This window comes from Nuphar pumila, chromosome 10, assembly GCF_984573655.1.
Source record: "Nuphar pumila chromosome 10, dmNupPumi1.hap1.1, whole genome shotgun sequence".
Taxonomy (NCBI): domain Eukaryota; kingdom Viridiplantae; phylum Streptophyta; class Magnoliopsida; order Nymphaeales; family Nymphaeaceae; genus Nuphar; species Nuphar pumila.
In genome coordinates this window covers 85,801,345-85,824,933 of record NC_143258.1, presented here as the reverse complement: position 1 = coordinate 85,824,933, position 23,589 = coordinate 85,801,345, and the positions used below count along the sequence as shown (strand labels likewise).

Here is a 23,589-nt window from a genome sequence, read left to right as displayed (position 1 = left end):
GATAGCTTGTCAGCTACAGTTACTTGTTCTTCATCATCGTTACGAGATGGGCATGTGTAACGTGTTGGAATGTGAGGTTCATAGTACATAGATGAGAAATTTGAAATCTCTTCTAAAGTGTACGCCTCACAAATAGAGCCTTCTACTCTTGCTTTATTACGGACCTTTTTTTTGAGGTCAAACATGCATCTGTCAAAAATATATATTTCAAATTTAAAATATATGTCATTGAAGAGACAAATATAAGAAAACATATACCTTTCAAATGGGTACATCCATCGATATTGCACAGGACCACCAACTCTTAGTTCATATGGCAAATGTATGATCAAATGTTCCATAACATAAAAAAATGCTGGCAGAAAAATCTTTTCTAGCAGACACACAGTAGTAATGACAGAGTCCCCGAGATTTTTTACATGAGATACTATGACTTCAGACAATACCCCCCATATAGGTTTGTCTAACATATCATAGAATGCAAGGGGTATCAACTGTTGCATAAAGATATGACAATCATGGCTCTTCAACCCATATAACTATCCATCGTCAATCTTCACAGCTCGAGCAATGTTAGAGACATATCCATCTGAAAATCTCAATTGTCTTAACCATTGACATACCTGCTTTATTTGATCAGGTCCAAGCACGTACCTTGCCTTTGGTTTCAGTACTTTGCCATTATACTCTTTAAGTTCTAGTTCTGGTCTTTTACATATTACTTTTAAATCCATACGGGCCTTTGGATTATCCTTTGTTTTTCCTTTAACATTATTACTGTATTGAACATATTATCAAACACATTTTTCTCTACATGCATCACATCCAAATTATGTCGTATCAATAGGGTCGTCCAATATGGTAGTTCTCAAAAAATAGATTTCTTTGTCCAATTATGATCCTTCCCAAATTTAAGGAAGGGCGTCGGACTACGGGCATCTCTTAATAGATCTGGAAAGTATCACAATCTTCTTAAAATCTCTATGTCAGTCAATCTTGTGGGTGGACCATCAATTTCAGTTATGCCTACTCAAAACGCATTCCTTTGTCGTCGTAACGAATGGTCGCTGGGTAGAAATCGACGATGACACTCAAACCAGCAAGGCTTCCTTCCATGTGTCAATCTAAAAGTTTTTGCATCCTCCATGCAGTACGGGCATGCCAACCTCTCATGTGTGCTCCAACCAGATAACATATCATATGCAGGGAAGTCACTAATTGTCCATAGAACAACGACCTTCATATTGAAATTTTGTTTTTTGTGGGCATCATACGTGGTAACACCGTCATCCCACAGTACTTTTATTTCATCAATCAATGGCCTTAAATATACATCAAGATTTTGGTCAGGTGAAGTCAGACCAGGGATCAATAGAGACAAGAAAAGATTTGGACGCTTCATACACAAGCTTGGTGGAAGGTTGTATGGAGTTACAAATACTGGCCAGCATGATTATGGAGTTGATCTACCCCGAAATGGATTAAATCCATCTGTACATAGACCGAGTCTAACATTTCTCACTTCCATTGCGAAGTTCTGATGAGTATGATCAAAGTGCTTCCAAGCTTCCGCGTCAATAGGATGCATGATCTTGTCTTCATCATGTCAAACTTTATTTGCATGCCATCTCATGTGTTTAGCGGTCCCTGAAGACATATACAATCGTTGCAATCTAGGAGTGATAGGAAAGTAGCCGAGCGACTTGTATGAAACTTCTTTTGATCTCGTGGTACCATTGTCTCTTGTCTTTGGCTTGAATCGAGGATGCCTACATGACGGGCATGATATATTGTTTTCCTGATCCTTGAAATACAACATGCAGTGATTTGGACAAGCATTGATCTTTTTATACCCCATACCTAGAGCGTTGACCATAACCTTCGCACGATAAAAATTTTGTGGCAATTTCTCATCGTTGGGCAACATACTCTTCACAATCATACACAAACGGTCAAAACATGATTGACTCAAATTATACTCGGACTTCAAATTCATTAGTTGAAGAACTGCAGACAAGATAGTGTGACTCTCGCAATCGTTCCAAAGTGGCTCATCAGCATCTTTAAGTAAATCATAAAATCTACTAGCTGTATCATTTGGTGATTCTTCATCTACTGCAATTCTTACATCAGTAGGACCCATAGCAGAACCCAATTTTGTTCCTACGGCATCAAATATCAAATTCATATATGGATTTTCGTGCACCACATTCACCCGTGCATCAAAATTGTTTCTAAATTCTTCTCCATGAAATGTCAAATTCTGATAATCACTCACAAAACCCTTCCTATATAGGTGATGTTTAATGCCATGAGGTTCTACAAATTGATTATTCTTACAAATCTTGCAGGGACACCTAATCCGACCAGTGGGATCCACTGTACTGACACTTGCCATTGTAAATTCAATAAAACTTTCAACAACGTCCATATATTTATGCGATAACTCATTATCAACTATCCTATGGTACATCCATTCACGGTTTGTAGTCATTTTGTCGTATGATGTTACCAATAGTATCCTAACCAGTTAAAAGAGAACCATCAGAATGCTATGATGAAGAAAATATCAAATTTATCATGCAATATATGATGTCATACAATCACAAAAATTATTATGCATGCATTGATAACTTAATATTTTCATGTGCAAACTATTCATAACACGATACATTCATTTGAAGCATGCTTTCATTATACAATTTCACATGAAAGTTATAATAAAATTGAAAGTAACTACATGCAAGCATGGATACAATCACAACAAACATTGCAATACATGGAAATCATTCATATCAAAAAAATGTTAAATATGTACCTGCAACAAACACACTTCAATATCCCACTAACTACTACCATGCCTAGCATGGAATCCGTACTCCAAAAATAAGAACACTTTCATTCTCATACATTAAAATCATGATCAGCATGATCTCCAAACTCCAACAAAGCAGTCCTAGATATCAATAACTAAGTGAGTGTGTGAACAGTAAAGTGTTACATCCAATAAATTAAATAAGTTGTGATGCGCTTGCATCACTTACTCACCACGGGTATTTACCCGATTTGCATTGTTTTTGTCACTTACTTACCATGGGTGGCGGGGCACAAGCGGGTTTCGTTGAGAAATCTGCAAGAGACACTGTGTTAAAATGAAGTCACACCCTGTCGAAAAAAAAAACTGAGGCAAGATCGCCCCCCTGCCGGAAAAGCAGGAGGGCGACCCCCTTCCCGAATAAAAAAATGAGGCATGGGGGCGACCCCTGCCAGACAAAACAAATGAGGCAGAGGTCGCCCCTCCCTGCCGAAAAAAAAATGAGGCAGAGGGTTGGCCCCCCTGCCAGAAAAAAAAAAAAGTGGCAGGGGGGCGACCCCCTGCCCGAATAAAACAACGAGGCAAGGGGGTCGATCCCCTGCCGGAAAAAAAAAATGAGGCAGGGGGTGGCCCCCCACTGCCGGAAAAAAAAAGTGGCAGGAGGATGACCCCCTGCCAGAAAAGCAGGGGGGCGAACCCCTGCCCGAATAAAACAACGAGGCAGGGGGGGTCGACCCCCCTGCTCAAATAAAACAACAAGGCAGGGGGGGTCGACCCCCTGCCAAAAAAACAAAACGTGACAGGGGGTCGCCCCTTGTCGAAAAAAACAAAACGCGGTAGGGGGGTCACCCTGCCAAAAAAAATAAAAGGGGCAGGCGCCCCCCCCTGCTGGGGAAAACAAAAGAGGCATTTACCTGCAGCAGGCGGGGGGGGGGCGGCGGAACGGGGGGCGACGGGCGGCTGACCGGGGAGCGATGGGCGGCGGCCGGTAGGCTGGGGAGTGCGTCGGGCGGCGGAGGATGGCATCAGGCAGCAGGGCGACGGGCCAGGCGGAACGGGGGGCGACAGGTGGCGGATCGGGGGGTGACGAGCTGGGCGGCGGACCGAGGAGCGACGGGCGGAGGCCGACGGGCCGTGGACTGCACCGGGCGGCAGAGGGTTACGTCGGGTGGGCGGGTGAGACGAAACAGGAAAGAGGAAAAAGGGCTCTAATTAGGGATTTACACGAGACAGCTTAATTCCGTCGCAACTCCATCGTAAATTTACATGACCAGTTAGCGACGAAATATTTTCGTCGCTGACGTCTTCGCTACTTAGCGATGGAAAAACTTTCGTCTTCCAATCCGTCGCTAACCGTCCTGTGTGTTGCGACAAAAATGGGCGGACGCTAAGCCGTCGCTAAGTAGCGATGAAAAATCTTTCGTCGCTACATCTGTCAATATTACAAATCTTTGCGACGGATTAGTTTTTCTCGCTAATCCGCCGCAACTTGGCGACGAAAAAAATTCGGCGCTAATTGGCAATTTTCTTGTAGTATTGGTTGCTTTCTTCTTGGTGGGCTATTTGGATGTCGCACAACAATGCTATTTTTAGGCAGATCCCGGTTAATTTCAACAAGTTAGTAAATTATATTCTAGCGGATGTATACGCCTCGTTACGCATCTGTCTTCCTGATCTTCAGCACCACTTGCCGCTAAGGCCTCCCTCGGATCCAGATTGATCGCCTCTATTTTTTATTTGTATTTTGTGCCCTTTTTTTTGGCTTATGTGTTCTTTGTCGGTTTGGGTCCTGTGTGTTTTGTTTGCCGGTTTCAATGTTTGTTGAACCTGTCGTAATGTTGATATTCTTAGTTCATCTCTCTCTCTCTCTCTCTCTCTCTCTCTCTCTCTCTCTCTCTCTCTCTCTCTCTCTCTTTCTATATATATATATATATATATTAGGGGGTAGCTGTTTGACCTTTTTGAGCATGACAGAATGGAAGCGTCCTCGCGCGCACGTGGTAGAACGCATATGCCCAACTAAAGGTTGTTTTTTAAGCAAAAGCAAGCAAAGCACACATCCGTTTTGGTCAGGCTCAAAAGTGGTTAGGCTGCTGCCATTATATATATATATATATATATATATATATATATATATATATATATATATATATATATATATATATGCATTGGTGCTACCCACTTTCTCGTTCTGCCCCTTTCTGCACTATCAAAATTGCAAATTTTTTTGGTATTTTTTCTTAAATCTAATACCATAGATGTAATCTATAGGTTTTGTTTAGTGGAAACCGGCTTTTGGATCACCGGAATTTGACTTGTATACAGGTTTTTCGGTGATCCAAAATCAATGGCTATGAAGGTATCAGTTTTTTAGGCTCATAAAAATACATTTTTTTGTCGAAAAAACATGATCCAATAGTTGATTCGCACTAAATCGAGCATGCTAACCACATCTAATGGTTCAGATCTATCATAAAGCACTTCAAAATCATGGGACAGAATGGGGCACGTCTTCTGTAGATCATAAATGTGACTATTATAATAACTAAAATATTCATGATGATGACAATAAACACATCGAAACCACTGTGTTGGTTAACAATCTATTATTAGGAGCAGGGGCGGAGCTGGGGGGGGGCAGGACTGGGCTATAGCCCAGTCCTGCCTCAGAAACCCGGTCGGACCCGGGTCAGACCTGACCCGGATCCAAAACCCGGCAGGGTTTTAAAACAGGGCCCCTGCCCCCTGTTACGTATTGTATTATCTTTCTCCCCCATCTCTCTCACCCTGCTTGCAACAGCCGACGACGCCGACGGAATCCAGATACGGTCGCCGCCGTTCGGTGTTGGCTTCAGTGTCGGCTTCCGGTGAGTTGCAGAGTTCCTCAGCAAGCCTCGGTCAGTGATATTTGAATCGAACTCTCTCTCTCTAGGTTGATTCTCATCTGTCTTTCAGTTTCTTCATTAGTTGAAAACGAAAATCTGTCTTCATCAATTCATTTAATAAAAAGTAATCTTGGAAAAAAGGTTCTTTTAATGTGGGTCATATGAAATAGAGGAACAAATTGAAGAAAACATTTGGGTCTTTGTTTAGATTTGCCCAGTTCTGCCCCCCCCAGCTCCGCCCCTGATCTTATTTGGATTTGGTTGCCACTCACTAAGTACCTAGTGATCTCAGACGTTGAATGTAGATTCATTCTTTTGCATCAGCAATAAGAAAATGGATTCACTGATTATGGTGAACTGGGTTGCTAGGGACCTGTGAATCTGTGATCTAGTTCATTTGAACTACTTTTGCATTTTGATGGCTGGACCAGTGAATTCTGTGATCCGGATCTAGCCTTGAACAAAGATACAGTGTTTGATGCAGTCAAGTGTTGTGTGAAACTGAGAATGCCACTGTTGTGTGAAACTGATTGGAGATCCATTGCTTTTCTGTTACTTATGAAAACATAAGCAATTAAGAAAAATTAAATAAGCCCAAATTTGATATCAAACATGGTGCTTGAATCACAATCACCATTATGTTGTTCATCACGATCATCCTTATCCTGCTATTCATTAAGTTCTCTAGCCATTTTAAGGCCAAACCAGCTTGAGGAAATAAGCCCAGGGTATGTTTGATCCCTTTTCCAGGGTTGGACGAAATAAACAAAAAGAACATAACAAAACAATGGTTATGTTCGTTTTGTTCTTTTTGTTTAAGCCCAACAAATGTCCTTTGATTTATAAGAGAAGAATCAAGAAGAAGAAACCCTAATCAATGAAAAAAAAACTTAACAAAGAAGAAATCATAATCAAGAAGAAAATCCTGATCAATAAAATCAAACAAAAAACCCATACATATGAAAACCTAAAAATGCCATGCTTCAGCTGCAAGGATAGCCTAACAAACGTTGGGGCTTTACAAAAGGCATTTGATCACACTTGGGTAACCCCTTTTCTTCTGCAAACTAATGCAAGTAGGAAGAAAGTATGGAAATCACGACAGAGAATCACACTTAAACAGAGAACGACAAAAATAACAGTGTCTTGGTGAATCTTGACTGAAGAATCAGTACATGATGGTTTTTGCTACCACCACATAATTTGATGCTTTTTATGGCAGTGTTGATCCAAAATTAATTTGTTCTTCTGGTTATTCACTTGGAAAAGTTAAAACATGTAGCCCAATTTCAGGAGATTGCTCTTGTTAACTCGTTTCAAGCTTTTGGATGCTTTAGTGAGTCAATCAAGATGTCATTGTTATGCTTATAAATGCCTCTTTTTTCTTTTATCTTTAGAACTACATTGATTATTATATCACTTTTGCAATTGATGCACTTAGAAATTTTGTTGAATATTTGTTTTTGGTGGCAATGTCTAATAGGTTCTTATACTCCACATATATCTTCAGATGTGCATTACCAATCTGTAATCAATAGCTGGACATGTTTAGTTAATTGGGTACATTTATAAATAAGAAAGGCCTTTAGGAGTTATTTTTCCTGCTGTTTACTTGCAAGGGAAAGGCCAAGCTACTTTGCATGTATAGAATGAAGCATTGTTTCTCCATGGTCATGCTTTGTCTTTTCATCTTGTGTGAAATGATATTCATTCCTTAAATGTCATAAAATGTCATACACTTACTCATTGCTCATGTAGTATCTTATTTATTTGTAGAATTTAAAATGGAAAGAGGACAATCTTCGAGCACTAAAAAAAGAAAAAACTTGTTATCATTTTTTTCGAAGTTAGACAGCTCTTCAGATGGACAAGTTGAGGAAACTCCAAGTCCTACTTCAACCATTCCTTCATCACGTGAGCATATTCCATCTTCGAATCCAACTTTTGAATCTGATTTTTATATTGAAAGAGATCCGAGTAAGAGAAAGTGTATGTGTGATCACCTTGTTAATGAAAGAGATCGAATTAGACGAGCTTATCTTAGTGCAGGACCTTTTCAACCAAAACTTGCATAATACCCAAGTAGACAATGTGGTAAACAAGTGCGTCGATGTCAAGAACATTGGTATGATAAGTTTCGTTGGCTAGAGTATTCTCCGACAGAAGATAAAGCATATTGTTTTTATTGCTTTCTTTTTCTTGATAATAGCCCTTCTTCGAATCTCTCAGCATTGGCAACTGTTGGGTTTAATAATTGGAAGAGGGTTAGTCAAGGAGAAAAATGTGCTTTTCTTACCCATGTCGGTTCTTCACCGTCTTCATATCATAATGTATGTGTAAGAAATGCAGAGATTTTGATGAGACCGGGTCATCACATTGACAAAGTGATGAATGTTGTATCCCAAGAGGAATGTCAGAAAGCTCGTTTGAGAGTAAGAACATCAATGTTAGCTCTTCAGTGGTTAGCGCTCCAAGGTTGCGCATTTAGGGGCCATGATGAATTTTTATCTTCATTGAATCGTGGAAATTTTATTGAATTGGTTGATTATTCTGCAAAAATGAATGCAGATGTTGATAAAGTTGTTTTGGCTAATGCTCCAAGAAATGCCACGTACACTTCTCCAGATATCCAGAGGGAGATTTTGCACATTATGGCAAACCGAGTACAAGGTATGATTCGTAATGAAGTTGGAGATGCACCGTATTATATCCTTGTTGATGAAGCACGAGATGCATCTAAACGAGAACAAATGTGCATTATATTGAGGTTTGTCAATGAAGAGGGAATTTTAAGAGAACGGTTTTTTGCAATTAAAAGTGTTAGTGATACTACCTCATTGAATCTGAAAAATCAAATTTATGATATTCTTAGTAGTCACAACCTTCAAATTCAGAATATGCGAGGACAAGGGTACGATGGTGCTAGTAATATGCGGGGTGCTTGGAATGGGCTCCAAGCATTATTTCTGAAGGATTGTCCTTATGCATATTATGTCCATTGTTTTGCGCATCGTTTGCAATTAACATTGATTTCTGCAGCTAAGGATGTTCGTGACATTTGGCAATTCTTTTCTCATTTGGATAATGTTGTTAACATTATTACTTCTTCGCCTAAGCGTGTTGGTGAGTTGAAAGCTGCACATAGAAAAGAAATTGAGCATTTGTTAGAAATTGGAGAACGGTCGACAGGAAGTGGGGCTAATCAGATTGGGAACTTGCATAGAGCTGGAGCTACTCGTTGGAGTTCTTATTATGAATCTGTAAAGAGCTTTATGAATATGTATGTTGCAACATGTAAAGTATTTGAGTGCCTGATTGAAAATTCTCCAAGTGCTAGATCTTAGGTTGAAGTTGATGGTGCATACACTTGCATTACAAGTTTTGAATTTGTATTTGTCTTGCATTTGATGAATCGAATATTTGCAGTTACTGATATTCTATGTCAGACCCTTCAAAAGAAAAATCAAGATATCTTGACTGCTATGAGATTTGTCTACACTACAAAGACTGTGCTTCAAGCTTTGAGAGAAGATGGTTGGGAAAAAATCCTTCAAGAGGTAACATCATTTTGTTCAACAAATGATATTTGCCTACCTGACTTCAGTAGTTCATATATGGTTGGTCGATCCCGTGGTCGTGAGTATCCCTCAGTTGAGCATCACTATCATTTTGATGTTTTCAATAAAGCTATAGATTTCTTGTTGGTAGAGTTAAATACTAGATTTAATGACACATCAGTCGAACTTCTTTCTCTTAGTGCGACATTGGATCCTAGAAACTCATTTGAATCCTTTAATATAACTGATATTTGCAAGCTTGTAGAGAAGTTCTATTCTCAAGATTTTACACCACAAGATATATTTTACTTGAAAGCAGAGTTACAACATTATCAGATTGATGTGGTTTCTGATCCTCGATTTCAAGTACCTACTCTACCTGATTTGTATCAAAAGTTGGTTGCAAGTGGAAGGTCAAAAAGTTATGTCATGCTAAATAGATTATTTCGTCTTGTATTGACATTACCAGTTTCTACGGCCACTACAGAACGAACATTTTCAGTGATGAAGCGTGTGAAGACGGAAATTCGTAACAAAATGGACGACGATTTTCTTGCTGACTGTATGACATTGTACATCGAACGAGAATATACTATGACTTTAGTTATAGATTCTCTTATAGATGAATTTTATGCTGCGAGTAACCGTCGGGGCCCATTTTAGTTGGTACTTTCTTATTTTGATTTATTTTGTCATAAATAAAATTTATGCATTGTTATGAACTTCAAATTATCGCACCAGTGTTATATATTGCCATTAGATAATGTTTAAGAACTTTATGTTGAGATTGAAAAAGACTGCAGCAGATAGTTTGATTTGTCCATATGAAATAGATTTTTATTAATAATTATAGCCATTTTTTATTTTTTCTCAAAAAAAAAATTTCGGGGCCGCTGCCCCCGAACCCCCGACTATCACACCAACTTTTTTTCTACACCCCTTTTTGCCCCCCCCCCCCCTCACATGAATCCTAGCTACACCCCTGATTAGGAGTATCAATTTGTGAGCTACCAAAACATAACACCTAGCTACAATTAATAATACCTTTAAAATTTCCCTCTTATTTCTTTCTTTGGGCTTTTTTTATCAACCTAGGCATGTAAGAAAAATAACTTTTTACCTATTTAATTTGGAACAGTTAAGATCAACTTGAATATCCCAAAGTTCTCACTTTCTACTTAGAAATGACTCTCTCTTTCTGTTGTCCTCCACAATAACCTAATCTTTGATTAGACGCCATCTGCCTTTTTCAATATAATTTTCTTCGATTTGTTCTTCAAAGATTAGAGCATAAGCTCTTTGTTTGCCTATGTCAGGGATGAGGCAGAACTAAAACGCAAGATTGTTGAGAGGGTGGTAACAGAACTAGATAAGATTCCCTTGTATGTTGCGAAGTACCCAACTGGAATTAAATCTCGTGTTAAGGAAGTGACAGACCTTTTGCAGACTGGAGAAAGAGAAGTGCGTATGATCGGAATCCAAGGGATGGGCGGCATCGGGAAGACCACGATTGCCACGGCCGTTTACAATGAATTGTTTCGTCAGTTTGATAGTGTTGCTTTCATTTCAGATATCAGGGAAAAGTTTGAACAATACGAAGGTATCAAGTTACAGGAGAAACTCATTCGTAAGATCTCAAAAGGTCATGAAAATCCGACCATAAATAGCATTCAAGAAGGAATACCCATGATCAAAGCAAGAATCAAGTCTAAAAAGGTCCTAATTGTTCTAGATGATGTTGATGATATCGATCAATTAAATGTACTTGCTGGCGAGAGAGATTGGTTTAGCTCAGGGAGTGTGATCATCATCACATCAAGAAATCAGGATGTCCTGCAGGGGCTCGGTGTGAAACAAAGTCAAATATATAAGCCTGAAGAATTGAACGAAGATGACTCATTTAGTCTATTCACAAAACATGCCTTTAATGGCCAGCAACCAGAAGAAGGGTTCGTTGACTTATCAAAACAGTTTGTTGCAGCTGCTGGAGGACTACCCTTGACCCTTGAAGTATTTGGGTCACTTTTGTCAGGAAAGATGGATAAAAAAGAATGGAAAGATACATTGAACTCGTTGCAAAAATGTCCAAAAATTCTAAAAAGATTGAGGATAAGTTATGATGGACTCCAGGAGAAAGAAAAACAAGTGTTCCTAGACATATCATGTTTTTTCGTTGGTGAGGATAGAGGAAGGGCAACTTATTTGTGGGAAGATCGTGGCTGGGAACCAGAAAAGGCAATTGAAGTTCTTCAGCATAGGTCTCTCATTAAATTGGACAATGGAAAGTTTTGTATGCATGATCTTCTCAGAGAAATGGGGAGGGACATAGTTTGCGAAGAAAAAACAATACCAATTTCGAAGAGGAATAGGCTATGGGAGTTGGATGACATATCTAAACTGTTGCAACAGAATGTAGTAATCTCTCTCTCTCTCTCTCTCTCTCTCTCTCTCTCTCTCTCTCTCTCTCTCTCTCTTCAGTTTCTTTGTACTTTATACAATTATGGACAGTTGAGTTGGAGACTGTTACCTTGGATATAATAGGGAGCATACGAAAGGCTATATCCCCTACCATGAGAGGCACGATTAGTTAGCTGTGAGATGTGTCAACTGCAAGACTTGGATCGTCTTGGTTTGGACATGGTTCTCTTCTTTCCATTGGTTTAAGAAATAACTCTAACTGAGTTAATGTTGCTTATTTTCTCTAGCATTGTTCACTGAGTTAACGCTGCTTGTTAATTTTCTCTTCAGGTACAAGCGGATGTCCAAGCAATCAGGCTCAATCAACGCGCAAAGGAAGAACTACGTAATAACAATAAATGCTTTAAAAAAATGGAGTCTCTCGATTTTCTTCACATTGAGAGTGTAAAATTCAAAGGCGAGTTCCATCATTTTCCTACAGGTCTGCGATGGTTGGCGTTGCCTCGATGTCACTTTGAGTCACCACCATCTGATCTTAACCTTCAGTGGGCCGTAATAGTTGATCTATCAAACAGCACTAATATAGCTCAACTTCTTGCTAGTCAATCCTTATGTGAAGGCAAGGTTAGACTTACAAGTCAATACTTTCTGATTTTCGTAATGTTTTGGATGTATTTGTTTTCCCAAACCCGACATTTAACACCAAAAGAAAAACAAAAACAATTGCAGGCATTCGATAGATTGAAAATTCTGGATCTCAGTTCTACAAAGCTAACTACGACGCCTAATTTCTCCTCCTCCAAAAACCCTCCCTTGGTGAAATTGACACTCAGCTGGTGTGACGAGTTAACTGAAGTTCATGAATCCATTGGAAACCTCAAGAGCTTAGAGTACTTGGATATGAGAACATGCAATAGGCTGCAGGAATTGCCTGAAACCATTTGCCAATTGACATCTCTTAAAGTCCTTAATCTTGGATGGTGTCGCAATCTTTCGTCTTTGCCACCACAATCAGGGGACATGAAATCACTGGAGGAGCTTCATCTTAACCATACAAGAATAGCGAATTTGCCTGATTCAATAGGTGAGCTTGGAAAACTGCGTCAGCTATCTTTAGATCATTGCCCCTTACTGGAAGAGCTACCTAGTTCGTTTGCAAGATTGGACTCTTTACAAAAGCTAACAATAACTGGCACTCGCTTGAAAGGATTAGAGGATGGTTCAAAAAAGGAAGTATTACAGGGTGGCATTCATGATCTAATGGACATCCATGAACTAAAGGTAAGATCATGCTGGTTGCTTGATGTACAGCCCAATTCTTCCTGTAGAAAGATAAGAGAGTTCTGTTTGACCGATGATAAGATTGAAGAGTTTCCAGACAATGTCAAACGACTAGAAAACCTCGACACATTGTCATTAGATTGTCAGAAACTTAAAGCTGTACCCGACTGGATTGGAAGTCAATTGGGTAGCCTTACAATCTTGAAAGTCAAGTCCCAGAATCTTGAAACCCTATCAGCAGTCTGCATTGAGGCATTGCAAAGTGTCAAGACATTGATATTGGAGTGCAAGAATCTCGAATCACTACCAGCTGATTCAATTGGGAAACTAAAAAGCCTTGAGAACTTCGAACTCACGTCCGAGAAACTCAAATCTTTACCCGACTCGATTGGGTCGTTGAGAAGTACTGTCAAGGAATTGAAGTTCGAGTGCTTGAACCTTGAAGCTCTACCCGACTCGATTGGAGAGCTGAGCAACCTTGAGACCTTTGAAGTGCACTGTGAGAACCTCAATGCTCTAACAAGCTCAATCAGACGATTGAGAAACCTCAAGAAGTTTTCATTGAAGTACAAGAATTTGGAGACTTTACCAGAGTGGATTGTGCAACTGAAAAGGCTTGAGGAATTGTCATTGGGTGGGTCTGACAAAATCAAAGTCCTGCCAATCGACACGCTGAGAAAATTGAAAAGCCTTCGTAGTTTAGAGCTGTTGAGAACTGGAATAAACAAAATCCCCCAAAACATTGAACGCCTCACAAGTTTGAAGATTCTGCACATAGCTGATGCAGAAAGTGACACCTGCTACTTCGTTAGAGGGGATCTCGGGAACTCTTTGTGGAATCGATACACCCGAATCCGTTTTTTTGTTTTTTGCTTTATTGCTTGTTTTGTCATTGTGTTTTACCGTGAAACGCTTTTGGCCTTTTAGTGTGCGTGTCCTACAATGTCATTCACTTGAACTGTTTTGTAAATCGACATTGGTTAAGGTTCGGACTTGTTGCCAGTGTGTCGGTGTCCTATTGGAGCGATGATGTAGCATGGCCCACGTGTTGGGCCCACATCAACTTCTTATGAATAAGCTGGTCCGGTATGTTGTTGAACTTACTCCAATGCAATTAAAGAGCTACACCTCTTTGGAGTCAAGAGTAGATCTCTGAGCAGATACTTGTTCATTAATTTTGTCAGTGTATTTTATTATATTTCGATTATCGGGCCCACCACCATTCAACAAGTGGTGGTATCAGGGCTTGATCCAGACCCAACAAGGGTTATGAAGAACGGGACCTATATCAAACGAAAATTATTAAAAACTAAAATAAAAAGTTATTATTTTTTAAATTTCATGATCTTTTAGTGTAAAAAAATATTTTTTTGTCAAAATAAAAAATTGACGGTTACCAATTTAGGAAAAACACATGTAAAGGTTTAACTTGGTCGAGTATACCCCGCGACCTGACCTGATTTGAGTTAGGCTCAAAATATAGACTCATAATAATACAGGTTGGATCTTGGGTATTTCAAATGAAGACCTGAACAGTTTGGACCCGACCCACTTTTTATTCCCGACCCAAACTGTTTTCTATATTGTAATACAGATCCCAAACCCATTTAGTGCCTGAACCTGAATTGATTTTGTACCCAAACCCGTTTTATATGTCAACCCATCTAAACCAAACCCAAACTTATGATAGATTTTTAATATGATAATTGTTGATGTCTTTTTATTTCAACTCTAAATGATTGATGGGTATGAAAATATTTTTTTTATATTTAGATTTTGACATTATTTAGAATAATAAATAAACTCCTCATTTGTTAGTATATAATCTTTTCAATGAATAGTTGATTCCATTAATTTACATTTTTCTGTTAGTGAGTAATTAGGACCAGAATACCACTCACCTGTTAACCCATATGAGTCTACTTGTCTTCAATCATGCACAGACCGGCACTTACTCAGATCAAAGCGAGTCAATTAAAGACTGGACTTGATACATACTCGAACCCGTTAACCCATGTGGGTGCAGAATTTCTAGTTGTATGTACCTGAACTCGAACCCATTAACTCATATATATGGGTGTATAGTTTCAAGTCGTAGCCGAACCTGAATTAGATTGGGTCAGGTTTGAGTCTGACTTTTAGACCCAATTCAGAATCGGGTCTGAGAAGATCTGAAAAAACCCTGACCCAATTACACCCCTAAAGCACATGTTAACTTTGTAAGAATCTAGAGACAATGCAGACGTAGAACATAAAATGAAGTGTGAGAGGGTAAACTAGCTAAACAGACCGAACAGAGGGTGTTCAAGCTAGGCTCATTATTTCTTGTGTCGAGCTGAGTCGAACTTGAGCTCATGAAAAGCCCCAAGTAAAACAAGATGAGCACGAGGAAGCTCATTTACAACAAAATGACGATTTTTAACCCATTTTACCACTCCCTTGTCTCCCATGAATAAAAAAGAGTTCTACCACGTTTACCCACCGAAGACTCACCATCAATGGAAGGCCGAGCCACCATAACCTCGATCATAAGAGTCCTTTTCTGTTTTGCCTGCACCAATATATCTTACGACCCACTCACCTAATCTTCCTCGGTGCAAAGTGGGTAGGTTCTGATTGGCCTTGATGCAACCAATGTGCAGTGAGTCTTTGGTGGGTTGCAACCAGAGGGCCACGCCTGGAAGGTGTTAAAGAAAAACGGTTGTGATTTTTCCGTGGGTAAACTACACACAGAAGTACCAGCCTGCTACAAGGGTCTTTGCTTGCAGCTAGTGCACGTCACCTTGTGTTGACGTTGTAGGTTCAAAACCCAATGGTATACTCGTATAACTGGTAGGGGGTGTCTGCCTAACCCCAGCTTGCCTTTCAATAAAAAATAAAAAATACTATACATGGAAGCAAATTTCTGATGGTGATTGAAGGACAGCAAGTTTTTCTTATAGTAAACTGTAGCAGAACCCATGTTTTAACCTATCCATGAGCTGGGTCCCCAAGACTCGGCTCTATTTAGCCTTTTACCTGAATCTCTCTCTGTTTGCTCTGTATTGTTATAGTTGATTGGTTTCTTTCGTAAAGCCCTTGTAATAGTTGAAGGACTAGAGTTACAATTGGCGTGTTTGAGAACTACTTTGTAAAACTCAGGCAAGTCCTTCGTAAGATTGCAAAAAATAAGCAGGGTATCCGTAAATAGTTTAAAGGCTAGGAGGGTATTTGTATATTGTTCTTACTCCATTCAAACGACAAATGAACCGAGTGGCGGAGAGGGATGAAAGATAGCCCGCAGATTTGATTAAGTTGTATCATTAAAACAATTGCGCTGAACGTGCATCTGGTAAGATCCATGTGTTCGTCATGGCTTACCTCATTGCTAGAATTAACTAATTCATATGCAAATTTTTAACCAAAAAAAAAAACATTTTAATATTAATATAAACCTAATGGCCCTAATTATTTAGGGGGAAGATAAAAAGACGAAGCATGTGCACGAAGAATATTATGTCAACAGAAAAAAAGTGAAAAAATAATAACACATTCTTATTTCTAGTAAAATTTTGAAGCATTCTTTACAGTTTCCAGTTGACAGGATTGGCTTATTTAAGACAAAAAGGTTACGAATTAACCCTCACTTTTCTCAAACTTTCCCATCATCTTGTTGCACTTGGGAATGGAAAAGTGTTTTTAACTCACAAAATTGCCTCACATTTCTTGTTATTTCGTTTTGACCAATTATCTTTCGGATGTATTTGATCATATCTGTCTCGGAACCGATTTAGATTCGAATACATAACTATCCAATACCCATCATTTGTGTTGGATCCTTTTTTGCGTACAAGTCGTAAAGATGGCCCGTGGACCTAGTCCATCTTTCTTTGGTTTCCCTTTATAATTCAAATAGTAGGAACCGAATTTGGGTGAGAGAGGCGCGTGGTTGTGCAAAGAAATTTTAGAGTCTGTGAGAGATTGGATGGAGCATGAATCTGGATCAGTTTACGATCAACCCTGATCCAATCTCAATGCCCATGTTGACCCATGATAGGTCGTGGGTGAACAACTATCTGGCCGCCCTCTTCCAGCTCCCTTATAAGTTAAATATTCCAGGGACAGAGCCAACGCAAGTTTCAAAGAGAGCTAAGGAAAGGATTCACTCTCGCAGCTTTACACCAATCGTCTTGTTGGCTGCAAAGCAATGGAGTTGCTCAAAGAATTCGTCAACTTCATTATCACCGCTGTTATACTCTGTTGTCAGAGATTCAGAAGAGTTGAAGAACATTCGGATGGAGCAGGTCCATCGTCAACTCCTTCATCCTCACTGCCGTCTCAAACCAATGATGGGGCAGAGTTCCTTGAACATTCGGAGAGGGTCATATCTCCAGGCGATGGATCAGGTCCATCGTCAACTCCTTCATCCTCACTGCCGTCTCAAAGCAATGATGGGGCAGAGTTCGATGTGTTTCTAAGCTTCAGGGGTGAAGATACACGCAACGGTTTCACTGGCTATCTCTATGAAGTGTTAAAACTCCATGGCGTTCGCACCTTCATAGACAACGAGCATTTGGAGAAGGGCCAAAAGGTGACCGAGCTATTTCGGTACATCGATAGATCTAAGATCTGTGTGGCCATCTTCTCCAAGCATTACGCCGATTCAAAATGGTGCTTGAAAGAGATAGCGAAGATTGTTGAGTGCGGGAAGCTGACCGTTCCCGTGTTCTATGATGTAGAGCCAACCAATGTTCAGCATCAAAGTGGGCCTTTTGAATCATCATTCAACAATCATCACAAGAACAAGGAGTTGGATCAAGGGGAGGTGCAAAAATGGAAGGAGGCTTTGAGAAAAACAGGGGAAGTTTCCGGATACAATCTGAGAAACACAAATGGGTACTCTCTCTCTCTCTCTCTCTCTCTCTCTCTCTCTCTCTCAGCCCAGGTCTCCCATCGCCGGCCACCACCGTCGCCGTCACCGATTCTCTCTCTCCTGCCACCTCCATCGTCGCTCTCCTCTCTCTCAACCGAGCCCTTGCCCCCATCGTCGGCCCTCTCTTCGGCCACCACCGTCTCTGGCCCACTCTCTCCGGCCACCACCGTCACCGGCATCCTCTCTCTCAACGGAACCCTTGCCCCCCATCGTCGGCCCTCTCTTTCTCCGGCCATCTCCATCGTCGACCTCTCCTCTCTCTCAGCCGAGCCCTTGCCCCTGCTCTCTCCCTCTCTCTATCTCGTTCTTCCGTTCGCTGCCGCAAGTAACCCTATTTCCCTTCCCCGTTCCTCCGCGATCGTAACTACGCTAGTTTTTCTGCGATATTAACGAACACCTACTAAATTTCATTCTGGTTCTTTGATCGTGGGTTCCGAAGGCGGAAATCTTTGGATTCATATCCTCATCGAATAGAATAATAGAATGTTGCTTTCCTTGAGATCCATGTGAACAATCCTGAGTCGAGAATCCTCATGAAGCCGAGACTTTCCCTGATGGAGTTCTTCGACAACCTATCAGACAACGACCTTCCGGCATTCCTCTCCGTCGCCCTCTGAGTCCGCGTCGGACACCGTCGGAGGCCTAAGCCTGAGCCGAGTTTCGTCGGACGAGCCGAGCACCGCCGGAGTCTCCAACCCTCCCAGGTGTGCCTCTCTCTCTCAAGCTCCCCTCTCTTTCCCTCTCCGCAAGATGCAGAGATGGAGGCTTCGATCTCCCGTGGTTTCTGCGTTCTGTTCAACTGGTCGTCTTCCTCAACGGAGCTTCTTTTCACTTTCCAACTAGGCTTTATGAGTGATTCCTTCTTCCAGACGACGGATTGATCGTCTATCTGAGTTCTTTCGGGACGATCAGAGCGTCTGTCTTCGGAATTAGAATTTAGGGCTCTATTGTTTCCTTTTCATGGTTTGTTTGTAGCACAAGTTCCCGATTTGCCCCATCTCTCTCCTTCGTCTCTTCCCAGTTTTTCGGAGATCCGTAGGCTCCACCATTGGCGCTCTTTTTCATCTGGTTTCCCGAACCAGCGAGCCCTCTATTTCATTATGGAGGCTGTGAATGACAGCCTTTATGCTAAGCCGGTGGAGATTCAATGTTGTCCTGTCTTTCTAACCTTCTTTAAGATTTCAGAGATCCTCCGATCTTGCTTAAATGAGGGCTTCCTTCATATTTCAAATGTCATGTATTTTTTACGAGCGGTTAGGCAGGAGCCTCTCGAAGCCTGCACTACTAAGGCTATACTTGTTTCGCCTTTTTTAGTGCGTGAGCTTTCAAAATGGGTTGCTGATCGAGGATGGCAGCAGGTTTTATCTTTTTGGCAGTCATGCTAAGCTGAGGGATTGGTGGTGTGTTCTTGTTTCTCTCTGAACTTTCAGCAGCGCCGTGATTGTCATAGGTGTGGGTCATCTTTTCTCTCTCATCATTATCCAGTTTGAAAGCGAAGGCTATCAAACACCTCTCATCTCCATTGGTCGGGGAAGGCTCTTGTCACACAAGATTTTTTTGGGATGAGACATCATCCTGCAAGTCAGAATTCTAAACGGCCTCTCCGACAATTATCCTTCTCATCGTGGGTGCAGATTGGCGATTTTCAAAAACCGATGAATTTATTCTATGCGATCAAGATTGGGTCTATCTGGGTCCTGATCCGATCGCAATACATCGAGTTTTCTTTTTCGTCGTCTGCTCCGGTTATACCAGACCCATCTCCGACGTATGATGGCATCTCTCAGCCGTCGAAAGTTCTGCTAGGGGTGGGCCCAAAAAAATCTAGCTCTGCCAGCAATGTTTCCTCTCCTGGAGATCTGTCGCTCATTATTTCTCCTGCATGAAACTCAGCGTCTGATTTTTATTGTGTTCATTCTCGAGGCGGATTGGCGGTACGGTTGAAAACACATGCTCGTGGGGAGCATAGGACAATTTTGCCCTCATCGTCATCGAAAGTTCTGCCAGGGGAGGGCCCATAAAAATCTGGCCCTGTTAGCAATGTTTTCTCTCTTGGAGTTTAGTCACTCATTATTTCTCATGCTTGGGGCTCAGGGCCCGGTGTCCGCTTCTAATTGTTCCCCTTTTCGTAACAAGTTGGAGGCGTGATTGGGTACGCTTGTGTATGGTGGGCAAATAACGATTTTGCCATTGTCCCTCATTATTTTTTCCTCTTGATGTTTTGATTCTTTGGTTATCAATATCTTCATGTTTAATGTCAGAACCAACCTAGCAATCAGATGCATGGTGCTTGGTTTCTCGGTTCTGTGTCTTCTTCCTTTATTGCATTATGTCTCTGAGGTTATTTTCTTTGTCCCAACTTTTGGTCTTCTGTCAAACGGTGTCTCATTTGGTAGTCCATCGTGGGGTCAGGTTAGCCACTTGTTTATATCTTTGCTTTGACAGGGTTCCAGTTTACAACTCTTGGGTGTTGAGGTTGTCGACGCAGCTAAGTTGCTGGATATCTCTCTCTCCTCATCGCAGTTGCAAGCTATAGCTGCTGACATATATTTTATGATTTCAGCTATCTCTGCTATTATTCGGGACTCTCTTTGTCACTCCGGTGGGGTAGACTGCGAGCAAATGGGTATTTTCAACTGTCACTCGAGGGCGATTGTTTGTGCCGGGGGTGTTCGGCAAGTCATAAATGGTCAGCGAAGAAGGATGAGGCATTCCTCAATTGTTTCGGCTATCGATGCTAGGTCTCCAAGACGGTCGTCTCGGTCCCACCAACCCTTAGTTTTTCTAGATTTTGTGTCATGAAGACTATTTGTTGGAATATTAGGGGGCTGAATTATCCCACAAAATGCCTGTTTTTGGCTAATTGGGTTAGGGAGGAGAAGCCCGACCTATTTGCTTTATGTAAAACTAAAATGGATGTCATCCCGCTCGCGGTCGCCTTTAGCATCTGGTATGGAGTTTATTTCTTTAAGTCTGCGATTAACCATGCTAGAGGTATCCTTACTTTGTGGAAGTAGTCTTTAAATTTATCTCAGCTGGATGTGGGTCTTTTCTCTCTGTCTGTTGCTTTCAATTTGCAGGCAGTTGGCAGAAGAGTCATGGTTTCTGTTGTTTATGGCCATAATCTTGCCGCCATAAGGCTTGCGTTCTAGGATAATTTAGATAGGGTTGTCGTTTCTACCGCAGAGTGGCACCTTCTTATGAGGGATTTCAATTATTTGCTATTTATTAATGACTTTAATAACCTCATCATTTCTAATCCCTCTATGCGAGGTTTCTAAGACTTTATTCATCGACATCTCCTATATACTATCTCTCTAACCGAGGAGCGCTTCTCTTGGTCGAATAGGCGGTCTTGCCCGTGCTGTAGGGTCCTTGACAGGGTCTTTGTCACTCTTAATTTACTGGACCTCATTCCAGATGTTAAGTGTGGGTTGCTTGCTCTCTCAATCTCGGACCATGGGCAGATCATCATTCATTGGGGGGATGACTTTAAATCCACCAAGAGCTTTATGTTTGAAGAATGGTGGTTCCGGGAGGCAGATTTTTCCACTGTTATTGCTAATTTTTGTAACAAACCTTTGGGTGAGTGTTGTGCGGCTCTTCGGCTTTAAAAGAAGCTTTCTCGTCTAGCTAAGGATATCAAGGCTTGGCTTCATAGTCGTAATGTAGAGAAATTTCAGCAAATGATAGCATAGGATCATGAGATTTGTGTGTTGTATCAGTCTATGTCTTTTTCAAGCTCTCTCTGATTTGCAACTTCTCAGTCTTCAGGCCAAGTCCTTTGAGTTAACTATGTTCTTGAAAAGTTGGAGGGTCAAGTAGGAAATTCGTTGGAAGCAGAGGTCTAAGGTGAAATGGCTTGCGGCTGGTGATGACAACACTAAATTTTTCCACTGATATGCTTCCCATCGTCTTAGGAGAAATGTCGTTCCTTCTATCTCTATTGGGGGTATTCCCTATCTCAATCAATATGTTAATTCGGCAGTCATACAATATTATAAGGCTTTATATTCTGTTTTGTCCGCTACTGAGGGTGTCATTGGTAATGTCCTAGTTGGGTCGATTCACCATGAACAAGCCAGATCTATGCAAATGAGGTTCTCTGAAGATGAGATTTTTAGGGTCATTAAGGATCTATCAGGTTGGGAAGCGCCCAATATTGATAGGTTTCATGTCGATTTTTTCAGAATCTTTTGGGACGGTGTTAAGTCAGACGTAGTGAGCATGTTTGACGAGTTCTATCGTAACTCCAGACTGCCTTCTCATTTTCACTTAGCTATTATTTCGCTTATTCCAAAAGATGATGAGGCGACTGATATTTCTCAGTTCCGCCAGATCTTAGTTATGAGTGCTCTCCATCGGATATTTGCCAAGGTTTTGGTGAATATGCTGAAATTAGTGGGTCACTAGATTTTTTCAGACTCTGAGTTCGACTTCATCCGTAATAAGAGGGTCCAACACTCGTTCATCATGGCGTCCGAGGTGTTTATTCCTTGCAGCAGAACGGTCAACCTTATTTTTCCTTCAATTAGATTTTTATAAAGCTTTTGATTCCGTGCATTAGCCCTTCTTATTTCAAATGTTATCAAATTTCGGTATTGGTCATCGTTTTTCTGGTTGGGTGAAGGAGCTGGTCTCAAATGCCCAGGCCATGTTAAATATCAATGGTGTTAGAGGAGATCAGTTCAAGCTGGGACGAGGTTTGCGGCAAGGGTGCCCTCTCTCACCTTTGTTGTTCAATGTAGTTGTTGAGGGTCTTGTGGTCTTGCTTAAGCGGGTTGCGGCATCACGATTCATTAATCCTTTGCAGGTTCCAGATTTTTCAGGTCATATTTTTACTTATGTTGATGATATGATCATTTTTTGTTGTGCAAATGTTCAGCAGATGCTTAGGTTCAAACTTATCCTTCAGTTCCTCCTCTCTCTATCTGGGCTTTCTCTGAATGAGAACAAATGCTCTCTTACTATGTTCAATGTTCAGTCCACTATGCTTGCAGCTGGGAATAAAATTTTTTATTCCATTATTTTTGAGTTGCTTATAATGTACCTGGGCTTGTCGTTACAAGTGAAGCACCTCTTTTATGCTGCATGAGCTCCGATGCTTTAAAAAGTAAAGCGAAAATTACTATCGTGTATGTTGTCTTATCTTTCCATCGTTGGCCGTCTGACTTTAGTCAGACATGTTCTTTCCACTATTCCAGAATCTTTCATGTCTGTGGGAGCGGAGAAGCACCTGATGCACTTTCTGGAAGGTTTTCTATGGTCTGGGTGTCAATTCAAGGGTCACTACAAGAAAAATGTTAATTAGCGACAGAAATTTGTGGTGGATTATTTCTATCGCAAATTTGCAACGGATTAGCTAAAGAAAGCTAGTCGTCCCTAAAATTGGAATTAGTGACGGAAAAAATCAGTTTCAAAATTCATCGTCAATTAGCGACGGATTCACGATGAAAAAATTAAGTCTCAAAATCCGTCGCTAATTAGCGATAGAATTTGTTCATCGCTAAGTCGTCGCTAATTTGTAGTCAAAAATTCATATTGGTTGCCACGTTGGCAATCCGTGTACGACAACGTTCTACCAATCAGAGCATAAAGCGTCGTGCACCTCAAACTTATATGAGTACATCGCCATCTCCTGGTTCCTCAGCGTCGATGTCCCGATCACATAAGGCCGACCCCATCATCCTCTCCTCCGGCCAGACCTACTAGCGCAATTGC

At 40.9% G+C, this 23,589-nt stretch overlaps 2 protein-coding genes across 2 annotated transcripts in view; both read left to right on the top strand.

The window, feature by feature from the left end:
• Positions 1 to 23,589, top strand: part of LOC149827173 (uncharacterized) — a 40,569-nt gene that overhangs the window by 11,470 nt on the left and 5,510 nt on the right. The window contains exons 2-5 of the mRNA XM_090018456.1: positions 10,574 to 11,669; positions 12,006 to 12,299; positions 12,405 to 13,763; positions 17,203 to 17,831. Coding sequence (XP_089874582.1) covers positions 10,574 to 11,669; positions 12,006 to 12,299; positions 12,405 to 13,763; positions 17,203 to 17,831 — 3,378 coding nt within the window. The remainder of the gene's footprint in view (positions 1 to 10,573; positions 11,670 to 12,005; positions 12,300 to 12,404; positions 13,764 to 17,202; positions 17,832 to 23,589) is intronic.
• Positions 8,088 to 10,410, top strand: LOC149827174 (uncharacterized). Its single transcript, XM_090019890.1, has 4 exons — positions 8,088 to 8,467; positions 8,576 to 8,994; positions 9,127 to 9,317; positions 10,396 to 10,410. Exons 1-4 carry the CDS (start codon positions 8,088 to 8,090, stop codon positions 10,408 to 10,410), a joined length of 1,005 nt encoding a protein of 334 aa, XP_089876016.1.

What these genes read in the sequence shown, in the direction of transcription:
- LOC149827174 (XM_090019890.1), top strand. Translation starts at nt 8,088, where the DNA reads ATGAATGTTGTATCCCAAGAGGAATGTCAGAAAGCTCGTTTGAGAGTA. An exon ending in CAAATGTGCATTATATTGAG is followed by an intron (nt 8,468 to 8,575) that starts GTTTGTCAATGA and finishes TATTCTTAGTAG; the next exon opens with TCACAACCTTCAAATTCAGA. An exon ending in GAATATGTATGTTGCAACAT is followed by an intron (nt 8,995 to 9,126) that starts GTAAAGTATTTG and finishes GAATATTTGCAG; the next exon opens with TTACTGATATTCTATGTCAG.